The following is a 16290-nucleotide window of genomic DNA, read 5'->3' as shown; positions in this document are numbered from 1 at the left end:
GACAATTGCAAGGGCCAAGGCTCCTGCACTCCTGCCCTCTGGGTCCCCTTAACCTGCCTCACTCGCAGTCACACCCTCCTATCCCTGACCACTGACCAAATCAGAAGACTCTATCCTAAGGGGAGTGACCGCCTCCTGGAATAAAGTGTCCAGGCAACTTTCCCCCTCCCTGATATGCCGCAGTGTCTGCAGCTCGGCCTCCAGCTCAATGACTTGGAGCCGAAGTTCCTGCAGCCACAAACATTGACTGCAGATGTGTTTGCCTTGGATCACACTGGTATTTGGAAACTCCCACATCCTGCAACCACTGCACATCATCTGCCCTGCCATCTCTAATATGTGTTAATTAATTCATAATTGCTAATTAATTATAATTTATAAAGCCTACACCCCTCAATAGGTTTCAGCACTGCCGGTAAACTTTATAATGCTGATAAAACAAAAAGTACTTACAACACTGATAAAACTAATAATACCAGTTACTGGTTTACCTGCTCCTTCTGCTGCATCAAAGTGGAAATCAAATAGTGGAGGCTAAAAAAGAGTAGAAGAGAAAAAGCACCTCTTCCCTGCCCTTCACTGAAGACAAGCCTCAGGCCCTCCTCAAATAATCTCATTTCCTGAATGAACATTTACCCTCATGTTTATTCCCTAGAGTGCAGTGAATGAGGCTCCCAGCACCTGGGCTGAAGGCAGCACATCCAAGCGCCTGGCCAAAGCAATGTCAAGGCAGTTGATCATGGTGGGGGGAGGGTCCTTGATATACACGCAGAACTGGCCATCATTTCAGGGGTGAGTGCTCTCGGCATGGGAGGAAAGCCCTTGAACCCACATTCACTGACGAGTCATTGACAGAAAGAAGACCCTTGGAGACTAATGCTGATGCTTGTCTCTTTCCCACTGCAGAGAGGAGACAGTCAGGGAGATGGAAGCTGGATTTACTGCTGCCTGCATTATCACTTATAGGCAGGAGAGAAGAAGGAGAAGATTGCCAGAGATGCACCTGGATCGCCAAAGGGAGGAGCTTGACCCTCAAGACCAAGGGCCAGCAGGGCCTCCTCCGGTCACAGGGGATGAGGCTCATAGAGACATTATATGTAGCTGGCTCACAACATCCGAGGTGTACAGAACTTGTATGTCTTATCTGCAGATGAGTGAGATCCAGTGTCACTGATGGATTCAAATGTCCAGGGTTCTGGTGACTCACGTTTGCCACATTCCCCAGGAATTGGCATCACAGGTACTCAGAGGGCATCCATTGATGGTGGCTTTGAAAGTAATGGCCGTTCTGAACTTCTATGCCAGTGGTTCCTTCCTGGGTTCCACTAGAGACTCTGGAATCACTCAAGCGCCCACACACAAATGCATTTGTGAGGTCACAGACACACTTTTTTGCCAAGGCCCACAATTGCATTAACTTCAACAGAGATCAAGCAAGCCAGGATGCCAGAGAACTGGGCTTTGCTGAGATTGCTGGATTCCCACATATGAGTCCCTGAGTTTGGCCACACCCTCAGTGGAAGAGTTCACGCACTCAAAGCCTGGAGGTGTGCGCGATGAGCTGGACGAATCCCTCCATTTGCAGCCCATGACCATGCACTGCCTCAGGGAGCTCTGATATGTGACAGCACATCTGTTGCTGCTGGTCAAAGTAGAGTTGAATTTCCAGTGATTGCTGATACCCTGCATCTGTGCCATCTGAGCAAAGCTGTTATTGTCTTCTATCCTCCAAGGAAGACTGTCTGCATCTGCTTCTATCTCCCCCTGCACACTAATGCCATGCTCATCACCCAATTCCAACCTATTTAACCACACGCAAGCACTGGATCTGAGCAGATGCAGGGTGCACTTGTAAGGTGTGACACTGCTTGCTCTGAGCTCTGCTCTGGCTGCACTTGGCAACGTGGGAGTTGGTCTAATTGCCTCAACATCTGCACCCTTGTAAGACATGGAACTTTGTGAAATGGGAACTATGGGAACTAACCTTGGAGAGTAGAAACCTTTGCAGAGCTGAGGCTTCCCAATGCACCTCAATTTTCGGTATATTGTCGAGCAGTTTGCATTGCAATGTACTCCTTAATGAACACTTTGCACTCTCTCCAATCACACTCTCCACCACTGATACCCATTTCACCCTCCTTAATTTTCTCATGGTCCAGTACCCTGGCAATGTCCATGACTTGCTCCTACATGGTGGTGATAATGCGCAGTTATGAATAAGTTTCCCCTGCCCTGTGTGGACCTTCTTGCAGGCATTATGAACCCATTTCTCCTGCAAAGACAAAAGCGAGCAATATAAGCTACTTAGGTCCTCTGTGACCAATGCCTATTCATTAGAAGTTGTTGTTTTAGTACAAGCAGCTCCTTAGCAGCTCTGAGCCATTCTGAGGGTTACTAAGTTCCCTGGGCAGACACCCCACACTGTTCAAGAGTAAATGCTCCTCAGCTGGTGTCTGCTGGAGGGTGAATGCCAAAGGTCTGTCCTGAGGCTTCACCGTTGAATTTGTCTTGCCAGAACATATCAGGCTAATGAGTCTCTTCCCACTTTATCTAGTTTCTGCACATGACACTCCATCTATGTTAGCTGCCTGTGTAAACTATCTCTATCCAGGTGTGTTTAATCTAGAAGTGTGGTCTCCTCTAGTCACCACCCAGGAAGAGGAATTGTTCCTCTTCCTAATGGTCTCAAGGAGCTTCCATGTCCACATCTGTGTATTGAGGGTCTACTTATATCCCAAGATCCAGGCTTCTTCCTCTGCAATGACATCTTCTAAACTGAAGGTAAAGCAATGAAATGGCAGCAACAGAGATGGCTGCCATGGTCTGCCTAAATTGGGCCTGTACTTGCACTGCTCTGCTTCAGTATCTATCCCCTTGGATGCCAAATCTGTGTCCAAACCAATTAAAGGGACACCCCATAAAAGGCAGAGCCAGTGACTGTTTCCCTTAGGGAGCAATTTTGAGACTCTAACAGTCCCAACTTCTATTTCCCACTCCTGGAAGGAAGATTCTGTTCCATGACTATGACTCTATGATTTCTAGGTAGGCATCCCTGGTGAGCAAGGCTCCTCACCGGTGAATACATGCTCATAAAATCTGCCCTGTCATATTTATGTCTTAAAATACATGAAATCTTGATTTTCTTCATAGATGATGGAACTGTTTCATTTTGTGAGTTTGATTCATGGAAACATTGACAGGTTGTCATTAGTAATTGATCTATTTTCTTCCTGCACCAGCTTCAGCCTGGAAGTTGTAATCTACTGTCAGTTTTCTCTTTGGTTCGACCACATATTGACTTTACTTTCCACGGAATCCTTTCACACATTAACACGGTTTTTGTGTTAAGAAGCAAGGTAAACAGCACAATAAATTTAAATAAAGTCCACTTCATGAATGCTTTTGATCCAGTTTTTTGAAAATATGTTTTCTGGCATCCACCCTAGGAAGGTTGGCTGAGTGTTGAAAAGACAGAATCTGATGATGATCTGACTGGTGCTGAAATCAACTGTTTACGTATGAAAGGGCAGATGATCTACTTACCTGAAGCTGATAATATACTTTTCTTGTGCTCTCCCAGGTATATATTTCAATTGTCTAGAAATGACTGTATAACATAAGTATATATAATTTATCCAACAATATATATTTTTTGAATTGACTGACCCTTTATCCTGATATGGCCCCTAGTTCTAGAATCTGCAGCCAAGGGAAGCAGTTTCTCAGCACCTACTCTGTCAAGGCCTTTTGGAATTTTATAGGTTTCACTGAGATTGACTTTCATTTTTCTGAACTCCAGGGAATATACGCCCATTCTGTTCAATGTCCTCTCATTCCAGGAATTAACCTATCAAACTTTCTCTGCACTTCCTTTAGGTCAAGTTCCTTGGATACAGAGACCAAAGTGTTTAGTCTACTCTAGGTGTAGTTTCACCAAAGCCCTATAGAATTACAGCAAGATTATACACCACCCTCCTCGCAGAAAACTTAACATATCATTTGTGTTCCTAATTGTTTGCTGTACCTGAATGGTACCTTTCTATGATTTGAATATATGAATATCCAAATCCCATTAAATTTCAACATTTGCTCTTCTCTCTCCTTTTACAAATATTCTGATATTCTGCTTCTTTACTGTTTCAATCAAAGTAGATAATTTCACACTTCCACATATTATACGCCATCTGCCACTCTTTGACCAAGCTCTTAACCAGTCTATATCCTTTGGCAGCATATTTGTATTTTTGCCTCAGCTTATCTTATAAACTTGCTTTGTGTCATTGGCAAACTTGGATATATTACACTTTTTCCACTTATCTAATGCATTGATATAGATTATAAATATCTGAGGCTGAAGTACTGATCCTTGTGACACTCCATTAGTTACACCCTTTATTGTAATTTATTGCTCTACTCTGTGTAGTCTGTCAATCCTCCACATAATTTTGTGATACAAAGGAATTTTGGGAAGGGTGAATTATGAGCTATATTTCCACTCTTTAGGTTCTCTTATACTCTGCTCTTCTACAAAGAGCTATGGATAGGCTGTTTTCAGCACAATGGATTGTTAACTTTAGCTTTTTGAGATATCTGACATGTTCTGATAAATTGTTGGTGTTATGAGTGGACTTTTAAATATTTTACATTGTCATTCAAAGGGCTGTAGATTATTCTTTTGCCAAACTCTTCAGTAAAGGACAACATTTTTTGATTTTCAATTCAGTGTAATGGACTTGGATGATCTGACCAGGAGAGGTCTTTATCTCAGTGACATCCCCCTACATGATGCTACGCGTGATCTTGTTCTGCTAGGTGAGCAGTTCAGGGAAGAGTACAAACTCACACAGGAACTAGAAATTTTGACTGATCGGCTACAACATACACTACGAGAATTGGAAGATGAAAAGAAAAAAACAGACAGGTAAGCTTCCATCAGAGAGGGGCTCTGTATGCACACCTTGTCATTGATATCAACTTTCAAGCCATCAGCTGAAAATACAGCAGATGAAGGAACTGCTGGAGAGAATAGAGAAGCTAGGATTTTCCTCCTTATAGTGGAGACCATTAAGATTTGATTTAAGAGAGATGCTCAAAATCATGAGGGATTTTGATTAGAGTAAATAGAAACATTTTCCAATATCAAGAAGGTGAGTACCAGAACACAGATTTAGAATAATTATCAAAAGAGCCAGCATGGAGATGGGGAGAAATTTTGACTCAGCAAGTTGTTATGATTTGGAATACATTACCTGAAAGGATGGTGAAAACAGGTTCAATAGTAACTATCCAAAGGGATTATTAGATAGATACTTGAAAAGGAAAAAATTGTGGGGCCACAGGGAAAGAGCAGGGGAGTGGGACTAGTTGATTGTTTTTTCAGAGAGCCAGCACAGGGGTGATGGATGAATGGCCTCTTTTATTCCACTTTCTGCTATGATTCTATGGTTTATTTATAATACCCTAATAACAAAACAGATGTAAGGAAAAACAGTGCCCTCAGACACTGAAGGCAATTTTCACCTCTCTATCAATCTGTTTTTTAGCATTCACTGGTGCTAGCTAGGTGAAAATAGTGAAATAAGCTTATTGCTTATTTCCCACTTGATGCTCACATAAATCCAATTTTTGAGCAAGTCTTGATTTAAGCATTCCTACTAGAAAACTTTTACTCCTTTCAAGTCAGTGCCAAATGATGTCGTCAGGATCCCAGGATCATATTAGGCAACATCATTGAGGTGCCTGCCCAGTGGTAAACCTGCTTAATATTAATGGACTATACAAATATGGTCAGATCCAGCTCAACTTAAAGAGATCACTGGGGGAATATCTTGAAATTTTATTAATTTATTGATTTGAATCTTCAGGATGACCCAAATTGCTCTTTCTGTAAAGTCTTCATCCCCTTAAATTATACCTTTTGAACATCCCTGATGAGGTCAAACATGCCCACTAACTCATGCGAATGCCTGGCCTATGACCAACCAAAATGGAGATGGTTTATTTGACATTAGACTCTGTCAGGAGCACGCAGAAGTGAAGTCAAGGCGTCAGAGAGAGTGCATGAATCTCCAAACACCTCGCTTGCCTGACCATTCAAGTACCACCTGCCGGACACGTGGTGGGGTCAGCAGATTGCACATTGGATTTATCAGAACCAGTCAAACCAGAGCAGAAGCAAGTCATCCTCTATCTCAAGGCACTGCCTAAGAAGAAGTATGTGCCTCAGGCCCTCTCCCCTCAACACTTGTGTGTTTTTTTCCCCTTTCAGGTACTCAAGAAGTGCAATGTGGCCAGACAGTGGAGGGCCATTAGTAAAAGATTGATGAAGATACAATACCTTTTTTTTTATTATTCATTCATGGGACGTGGGCTTTGCTGGCTGGGCCAGTATTTATTGTCCATCCCAAATTGCCCTTGAGAAGGTGGTGGTGAGCTGCCTTCTTGAACCCCTGCAGTCCATGTGGTGTGGGTAGGGTATTCCAGGATTTTGACCCAGCAACAGTGAAGGAATGGCGATATATTTCCAAGTCAGGGTGGTGAGTGACTTGAAGGGGCACTTCCAGGTGCTGATGTTCCATTTGATCTTATATCTGCTGTCACCTGCTGAAATGCTAACAATGCATTATTTTGGAGAATAGGTTAGAGGTGAGATCTGCTCAAGGTGAAACACTGAGCACATGTGCACTGAAGGCAGGGCAGAGACAAGGATAACAGGGACGAGGTTGCACACACAGTGCTATAGAGGACTCAGATGAGACTTCCCTGGGACAACTTACAGAAGAATCCTGATGGACATAGATGAAAAAAAGTTGGGTGATGCATTGCGAAGTATGCCAGAAAACCGGCATTCGGTGTTAAGGAGCATGTTTATGTTTGAAGAACAAAAAAAATCCTAACAGCCACTATTATGAGAGAAAAAGTATTGGGTAAAAGTAAGAAAAAGTAATGGGGCTAAGGTCTTAAAAGAAGAGGCTGCAGAGATTGTGAGTGCATTGGTTATAATCATCTTCCAGAAATGCTTAGATTCTTATAAAGTCCTAGCCTATTGGAAAATCATAAATGTTGCACCTCTATCCAAGAAAGAAAGGAGACAGAAAATAGGACACCAAAGGTGAGTCAGTCTAACATCTGTCATTAGGAAAATGATAGAACCAATTATTAAGGAAGTAGTAGCCAGTCATTTAGAAAATCATGATATGATCAAACAAATTTAACATGGCTTTATCAAAGGGAAATTGTGTTTGACAAATTTATTAAAGTTCTTTGAGGATGTAACAAACAGGGTAGATAAAGGGAAACCATTAGATGTAGTGTATTTGGATTTCCGAAAGACAATTGATTAGGTGCCATTTAAAAGGTTATTGCACAAAATAAGAGCTCATGACCTTGAGGGTGATGTATTATCATGAATAGAAGATTAGCTACCTGACAGAAAAAAAAAGTTAGGATAAATGGGTCATTTTCAGGTTGGCAAACTAACTAGTGGAATGCTACAGGGATCAGTGCTGGAACATCAACTATCTATAATCTATATTAATGACTTGGATGAAGGGATTGAGTGTATTGTAGCCAAATTTGATGATGATACAAAGATAGGTGGGAAGGCAAGTTGTGAGGAGGATACAAAGAGCCTGCAGAGGGACATTAGATAGGTTAAGGGAATGGGCAAAGATTTGGCAGATGGGGTATATTGTAGGCAAATATAAGGTTGTCCATTTTGGCAGGAAGAATAGAAACACAGAATATTATTGAAATGGTGAGAACTACAGAATGTTGTGGTACAGAGGGATCTGGGTGTCCTTGTAAATAGATCATGAAACGTTAACATGCAAGTACAGCAATTCATTAGGAAGGCAAATGGAATGTTGACCTTTATTGCAAGGGGGATGAAGTATAAAAGTAGGGAATCATGTTCCACCTGTACACGGCATTGGCAAGACCACACCTGAAATACTACATACAGTTTTGATTTCCTTATATAAGGAGGGATTTACTTGAATTGGAGGCAGTTCAGAGAAGCTTCACTGGGTTGATATGGCATTGTCATATAATGAAAGGCTGAGCAGGTTGGGTCTGTATTCATTGGAGTTTAGAAGAATGAAAGATGATCTCATTTTAATAATAGATTCTGAGGGGTCTTGACAGGCTAGAGAGGATGTTTCCACTTTGGGGGTTTCAAAATAAGGGGTCTTCCATATAAGAGAGAGATGAGGAGGAATTCCTTCTCTCAGCAGGTTGTTAAACTTTGGAATTCTGTTCCCCGGAAAGCAGTAGAATAGTCATTAAGTATTTTCACCGCTCAGTTAGTCAGGTTTTTGATCTACAAGGGCATCAAAGGTTACGGTGGAGCAGGCAGGGCAGTGGAGTTGATGCCATAATCAGATCAGCCATGATTTTAGTAAATAGCTGAGCAAGTTTGAGGGCCCAAATGGCCTACTCCTGTTCCTATTTCTTAGGTCCTTCTGTACTCATGGAGGACTTGGCCCCAACTTGGCACAAAGCTTACAGCCCATCCTTTCCAGCATGGAAATGGTGATCAACCCTACTCACATACTTGCGAGCCAACACTAATACAGCTCCTCACACCTTGCTTCCTGTAAGGAGTCCATCCCATTCTCTCAGTTCCTTTGTGTCACATCTGTTCTGATGATGCCACTTTCAAAAACAGTTCCTCTGAGATGTCTTCCTTCTTCCTTGACCGAGGTTTTCCACCCACAGTTGTTGACAGGGCCCTCAACCGTGCCCAGCCCATCTCCCGCGTATCTGCCCTCATATCTTCCTCTCCCTCCCAGAACCATGATAGGGTCCCATTTGTCCTCGCTTATCACCACACCAGCCTTTGCATTCAAAGGATCATGCTCCACCATTTCCGCCAACTCCAGCATGATGCCACCACCAAACACATCTTCCCTTCACCCCCCCTCCCCCGGCGGCATTCCACAGGGATCGTTCCCTCCGGGACACCCTGGTCCACTCCTCCATCACCCCCTACACCTCAACCCCTTCCCACTTCCCATTCAACCGCAGAAGGTGCAAGACTTGCCCCTTTACTTCCCCTCTCCTCACCGTCCAAGGGCCCAAACACTCCTTTCAAGTGAAGCAGCATTTCACTTGCACTTCCCTCAATTTAGTCTACTGCATTCGTTGCTCCCAATGCGGTTTCCTCTACATTGGAGAGACCAAACGCAGACTGGCTGACCGCTTTGCGGAATGTCTTCGATCTGTCGGCAAGCATGACGCAGACCTCCCTGTCACTTGCCATTTCAACACTCCACCCTGCTCTCATGCCCACATGTCCGTCCTTGGCCTGCTTCATTGTTTCAGTGAAGCTCAACGCAAACTGAAGGAACAGCACCTCATCTTCCGACTAGGCACTTTACAGCCTTCCGGACTGAATATTGAGTTCAACAACTTTAGATCATGAACTCTCTCCTCCATCCCCACCCCTTTCCGATCTCCCTTTTTTCCAAATATTTATATAGATTTTGATTTTCCCACCTATTTCCATTATTTTTAAATGTATGTCCATCCATTGTTTTATCTCTGCCTTTTAGCCTATTTCCATCCCTTCCCCCCACCCCAGCCCCACTAGGGCTATCTGTACCTTTATTATCACATTCCTTAGATAATATCACCAGCTTCAACACCTCTTTGTCCTTTTGTCTATACATCTTTTGGTTATCTCCACCTATCACTGGCCCTCTATCCAGCTCTACCTGTCCCACCCTCACTTAAACCAGCTTATATTTCACCTGTTTTCTACTTTTCCTTAGTTCTGTTGAAGAGTCATACAGACTCGAAACGTTAACTGTGCTCCTCTCTGCAGATGCTGTCACACCTGCTGAGTTTTTCCAGGTATTTTTGTTTTTGTTTTGAATTTCCAGCATCCGCAGTTTTTTGCTTTTGACACTAATGCAATGTTTGATGGCCAGTGTAGCAACCTCCATTGCAGCACAAACACATGCCACCCAAAGTCTCAGTGTTGCAGTGGAAACTTAGACTGTTGACATGCAAGATCCGATTGCTGCCTTCATGGCTGTGGATTACAGTGTTCAAACAGGATGGGAGAGTGTCATGGCAGACTTGTAATCTGTTCTTCAACAAATTATCAGGATTGCTGAGGCATCGCCCTGGGGAAATTGTATTGGCTTCAGGAGCACAAATTGACTGTCCTCTCTCAGGATGCCAGCATCTGTCTTCTTACCCCCGCTACTTCATTAGTGTGCTTGCCGTTGTCTGCCTGTCTGTCAGCCCAGCCAACCAGCCCTGTCTGCTGTAGCCCATGCTGAGATAGTGCAGTCTGTAACTGGGCTTTCAGGGTCCAGGGCAGCTTGATATCATCATCAAAGTCTATCTGTAGCCTCCTCCACTGAAAGTTAGCTGCTTTCCCACCAACCATGCTGCAGCCACTGGGATTGCACTGTATAGCAGCATAGTAGCATGCACAAGACCAGGCAAAGACACACAAAAGTCAGGCTCTAAGCCAATGCATGAGAGTTTAGTTTACTTTTGTATGATTACATCAATAAATTTGGTTTGAAATATTTATTTCCTAGTGGGTTTTATTTTGGCCACCTGTAATTTTGACAGTTGGTAAATTGGGAATTAAATGTGAATTGTGTTTACTGGATCAGTTCTTTGAGGACAGCCTTCTCCCTTCCACTTGCAATTCTTCTTCCTTATCTTCCTCACACTCCTGGTCCTCAGTTGTCTTCCATATAGCTGGTGCCAAGGGCAGTCCCTTCATGAAGGTGAGGCTGTACAACATGCTCTGGGCCAATATGAATCTTGACACACTTTCTGCCAAGGACCACAGGATTCCTCCAGAGCAGCCTAAGCAGCAGAAGCATTATTTCAGCACATCAATGGTGTAGCAGCATGGCTTTCATTATATGATGCTGTGCACCTGTACATGATTTGTGTACCAGAGTCATAAGGCATGTCATCAACACATAGTCCTCGTCATCTATTAGACATCCTTTGGTTTTTCATGTGCCTTAAGTGCAGCAGGAGTACTAGACTGCCACAGAATGAAAGCTGCCAGGCTACCAGGAATTAATCTGTCTGATTCGCCGTTTATGGTCGCACACCAACCAGACGCTGAGGGAGTGGAATCTCTTCCAGTTCTATTATATGGTAGAGTTGATATGTGACACTTGTAAATCTTCATGCTTGCAGTCAATGGTGAAGCCTGCAATCCTAGCAAACCCTTGTGCTCGTTCTGCCTGCTGGTGTCTGGTGAGAAAGTATGAAATGTAGTTAGCTCTCTTTGAATTGAGAGCCTCAATTATCTCTCTTACCCAACAGCAAATTGCAAACTGCAGAATGTTGCAAATGACTCCAGTTCTAACCTGGAAGAAGTGATTCACATAAATGTTCATCCTTACAGTCACCTTCACAGGTCGTGGCAATGTAGGCCTTATCCAGTTCAAGGGTAGCAGTTGTAGCTGCCACTGGAGGGACAGCTCAATGAGGGCCTTATTGAAGCACAGATGTCTCACACATTCCTTGCTCAGGTTCAGTTAGCCAAATTGCTCCCTCAATGCTCTGGGAAGATATGGATGGCATTCTACTGAGAATCCATCCCCTCCTTTAACAGTTTGTTTTGCTCTGCATGCTCTCTGCTCATTCTCCCAGTCATGCTATATTCCCAGCGGAATTCCTACTCGTACATCCATATTTGGGACTGGTTTATGCAGAAACCTTGAAATCAGCAAAGAGCACTAGAGCACTTGTCACACCATTCAATATAGACTTCTGCAACTTGAGACAACTACAGAGAGCACCGAAGAATTGCAGAATTATAGCAACAGCCAGTAGAAATCAACCAGCAACTAACCTGTAAGCAGTTGATGATTCCTTGACTCATTTAAATCGCTTCCTGTGCTCAGCTGTGCAAGTATTCGAGAGAGCTTCAGCTGCGTTATGGATCTCTAAAATGGCAGGCTGGCATCAAAACAGTATGGCATAATGATGGACATCATGACTCTGCCTGTTGTGGATATTTCCAGTGCATTTCAGATGCCATTTTGTTCTGTAAACAGCACCTGGAGTACACAAACAGCAGCCTGACTGGGTTCAAACCCAGTACCTTGCCTAAGATGTTTCAGCGCTTGGCAAGAATTTTGCCCTTGTTGGGTGGGCGGGCTTGACCGACTTGGCGGCGGGCAGGCAGCTGATTGCCACCACGGAAATGGGCCATGCTGCTATTTTCCATGGGCAGGCCAATTAAGGCCCGCCCAGCGTTCTCCTGTGGAGAACGGGAAAATAGTCGTGGGGGCGGGCAGCCTCAGACCGCCGGTTCCAATGGGGAACCAGCAGCCTGTATAAAGAGTGGCCAGACAGCCTGCTTGAGGCAGTGCGCCATGGCCACTTGGGGAGAGAGAGAGGCAGTTGTCACAGGACAGGAGCATGAGCAGGAGGAGGGGGGCAGGCTGCAGGAGAGGCCAACAGGGGGGCCACTTTGCCCCTCGCTTCTCCGATGCCTGCCTTGCTGTCCTCCTCCTAGAGGTGTCCAGCCGTCAGCATGTGTTGTATCCGAACGATGGGAGGAGGAGGGCCCCCATGTCACCAGGCAGGTGTGGGAGGATGTTGCTAACACTGTGAGCGCCCATGATGCTGTATGGCACACAGGAACACAGTGCCGCAAGAGATTCAATGATTGGCTGCACTCTGGAAGGGTGAGTACCATGTCAGCGTTGGCCATTTTACCCAGCAGATAGCCTTAACCTTTGAGGTCTCCCCCAACCCACATCTTAGTGTCGTTACCGCATAGAGCATTTGGCACACGCTGGGTGGGCAGATAGTGACCATGCTTACATCAGCCTTAGTGGTTGAGGAGAAGATGGATTCTCCCTGCAGCGTATGTTGGTGTTTGTCGCTTTTGAGTAGTCTGGGGGCAACCTGCAGGGGTGGCAACTAGACACATGCTCAGAACTCCAACACATGTCTAAGACCCATGTGTTATTGAAAGTGATGGACGCTGAACGTGTCCAAGGTGGCCGTTGTGGGTGGAGGTTGGAAGCAGCTGTACTATCTTCTGGGGACTGATCACCAGTAATATGGACAGGAACCGCTGGAGGCCTCAGATGGGCCACTGTGGTTGGGGTGCAGCGTGCACGTGCAGAGTACATGAGCGATCAGCCCCAATAAATACTCTTCTCTGTTCTGCAGGCAAAAAGTGAACACAATCAGCGGGAGCGTCAGCGGACTGGTGGTGGGCACGCCCTGCTCTAACATCTCACGACCTTTGAGGAGCAGGCCAAGGAGCTGGGGAGGAGGCAGGCGGCCAGGTCGGCAGGTGTCGTCGAGGCTGGGGTGTAGCGGCCAGGTATTTGAGGGCCACAGCCCCATCCAATCTGTCTGCCCACCATCCAAAGCACTGATGGTTGCTGCAATCACTAATGCTGCAACACCGCTCATTCACAGACTGAGACACTCTGACGTGTGGGTCATACACAAAGGTCCCTTGAGGAATCGCGTCTCCACCACCTTCCAAAGTCACCTTATCCCATTTGTGACCCCTATCCCCATGGCGAAACATGCCATGGCCTCGCTGCTGCACAGCCAAAGACTTATTACATCTTAGGGGGGTTGGAACCTCCATCACCCTTTCAGCCAGTGCGTCCTACATTACTCTGTCCAAAAGGTCTTCAGCACCTCAGCTGTGAATCTCAAGGCGCTCAACTTAAATAAATGCCACCACATTACTCATTCCTGTGCCAAGGGGAAATATTGCCTTCTGCCCACTCATTCTATGCCCCTCATAATGGTATGAAGGTCAATAATGTGACCTGTCAATCTCCTGTGCTCCACAGCAAATGTCGTAAGTGTATGCAATGTTTCCTCAGCCCCGCAATTATCCAGGCCTGCATGCATCTAGGTCAAGTACATTGCACTCTCCCCACTCCACTGGCACATAACATGCCATGTGGCATTCCTGAGGCCATCTGACCAGCCTGTCTGTATGTGCGTCTAATGTTTGGGCCTCTTCTTGACTATTTTCCACCCCACTAATGTTCGTCTCCTTAGGGTCTTGAAGGGTGAATGACTTATGAGGTTGGGGGGGGGGAAAGGGATGAAAGGTTTAACTGACTGTACGCTAACTGATGCACTGTCCTTGTCGTTAATTTCAGCATCACCACCGCATGGCCGCGCCCAAAGACACCACAGGCCCCCCTCCACACCTGAGGCCCAAGACATGCAACTTGCGGCACATCATTTCAGCCAGCCAGGCACCAGCACAGACACACACACCTCGGTGCGGAATGTAACGTCAGCTAGTGTCCCGGGTCACAGTGGAGAGGGCACTTCACAATCGCTGGAGGAGGTGGTAGGGACAGAGAGTGCTGATGGCGCCAGCAGCTGGAGGGCTGCAGGGGACCAGGCACATGCTGAGTTCGGCACTGATGATGTGCCTCTGGAGTTGTCCCCATTGCAGCAGCTGCAGAACAAGCGGCAGGAATCGCGTTTGCATCTGGCAGGGTTGCATGAAGGTATGCTTCAGTTGGTCTCTGCGATGGAGGAGTCCAGGCAGAGTGCATGTGAAGGCTTGGCCCTCAGGGCAGAACTTCACACTTCCCCCACTGAGAAATTGGCGACTCTTATGGAGAGGGGGTTCCATTGAATGGAGAATCTTCTGATTGGGTTACGCTCCGACCTGCAAGTCCTCACAGTTGTACTGGCCAATGCGGGAGATGTTGTGGGCACCAAACATTGGCGCTCGGTGCCCATCCATCTGCGGTGAGCAGGGAGGTCCAATGGGAGCTCACGTCGGCACAGCAGCTGCCTGTCGTCATTGCGAGCTCCTCTCAGGGTGCTCCGGATGAGGGCAGCAGCTCCTCCGCCCCTTTGCCAGTGACCATTGCTTCTGTTGAGGCTGCGACAACTGGAGAGGTGCTAGTTCTGGAACTGGCCACTCCCTGATGACAATGAGAAAGGGGACAGCAAATACAGGACTGAAGGTGTTGTATCTGAATGCACACAGTATACGAAATAAGGTAAATGAGCTTGTGGCGCAGATTGAAATTGGCAGGTATGATGTGGTGGGCATTATAGAGACATGGCTGCAAGGGGATCAGGACTGGGAGCTAAATATCCGAGGATACATGTCCTATCGAAAAGATAGGCAGGTTGACAGAAGGGGTGGGGTTGCTTTGTTAATAAGAAGTGAAATTAAATCAATAGCGAGAAATGATGTAGGGTCAGATGATGTAGAATCTGTGTGGGTAGAGTTGAGGAACCGCAAAGGTAAAAAAACCATAATGGGAATTATGTACAGGCCTCCGAACAGTAGTCAGGATGTGGGGCACAAGATACACCAGGAGATAGAAAAGGTGTGTAAGAAAGGCAAGGTTACAGTGATCATGGGGGATTTCAATATGCAGGTAGACTGGGAAAATCAGGTTGGTAAAGGAAAGGAATTTGTGGAATGTCTATGAGATGGCTTTTTGGAGCAGCTTGTAGTGGAGCCCACTAGGGAACAGGCAATTCTAGATTTAGTGATGTGTAATGAGGCAGGTTTGATAGGGGAGCTTAAGGTGAAGGAACCTTTAGGAGTAAGTGACCATAATATGATAGAATTTACCCTGCAATTTGAGAGGAAAAAGCTGGAATCAGATGTAACAGTATTACAGTTAAATAAAGGCAACTACAGAGGCATGAGGGAGGAGCTGGCCAGAATTGACTGGGAGATGAGCCTAGCAGGAAAGATAGCAATGGTAGGAGTTTCTGGGAGTAATTTGGGAGACACAGCAAAAATTCATCCTGAGGAAGAAGAAGCATATTAAAGGGAGGACAAGGCAACCATGGCTGACAAGGGAAGTCAGGAACAGCATAAAAGCTAAAGAGAAAGCATACAATGCGGCAAAGAACTAAAAAAGAAATAAGAAGGGAGAAGATTAAATATGAGGGTAAACTAGCCAGTCATATAAAAGAAGATTGCAAGAGTTTTTTTTAGATATGTAAAGGGTAAGAGCGAGGCAAAAGTGGACATTGGGCTGCTGGAAAATGACGCTGGAGAAGTACAAGTGGGGAACAAAGAAATGGCGGAGGAACTGAATAGGTACTTTGCGTCAATCTTCACGGTGGAAGACACGAGTGACATCCCCAAAGTTCAAGAGAGTCAGGGGGCAGAGGTGAGTATGGTGGCCATTACCAAGGAGAAGGTGCTAGGAAAACTGAAAGGTTTGAAGATGGATAAATCACCTGGACCAGATGGATTACACCCCAGAGTTCTGAAGGAGATAGCTGAAGAGATAGTGGAGGCGTTAGTGGCGATCTTTCAGGAAT

General features: G+C 45.5%; 1 protein-coding gene across 1 annotated transcript in view; it reads left to right on the top strand.

Moving 5' to 3' along the window:
• The window catches only part of gucy1b1 (guanylate cyclase 1 soluble subunit beta 1), a 364679-nt gene that overhangs the window by 279260 nt on the left and 69129 nt on the right, over positions 1 to 16290 (top strand). Inside the window, exons 6-8 of the mRNA XM_041193526.1 lie at positions 3240 to 3356; positions 3447 to 3580; positions 4724 to 4921. Coding sequence (XP_041049460.1) covers positions 3240 to 3356; positions 3447 to 3580; positions 4724 to 4921 — 449 coding nt within the window. The remainder of the gene's footprint in view (positions 1 to 3239; positions 3357 to 3446; positions 3581 to 4723; positions 4922 to 16290) is intronic.

This window comes from Carcharodon carcharias, chromosome 1, assembly GCF_017639515.1.
Source record: "Carcharodon carcharias isolate sCarCar2 chromosome 1, sCarCar2.pri, whole genome shotgun sequence".
NCBI lineage: Eukaryota > Metazoa > Chordata > Chondrichthyes > Lamniformes > Lamnidae > Carcharodon > Carcharodon carcharias.
This window is presented reverse-complemented; position numbering and strand designations above follow the sequence as displayed.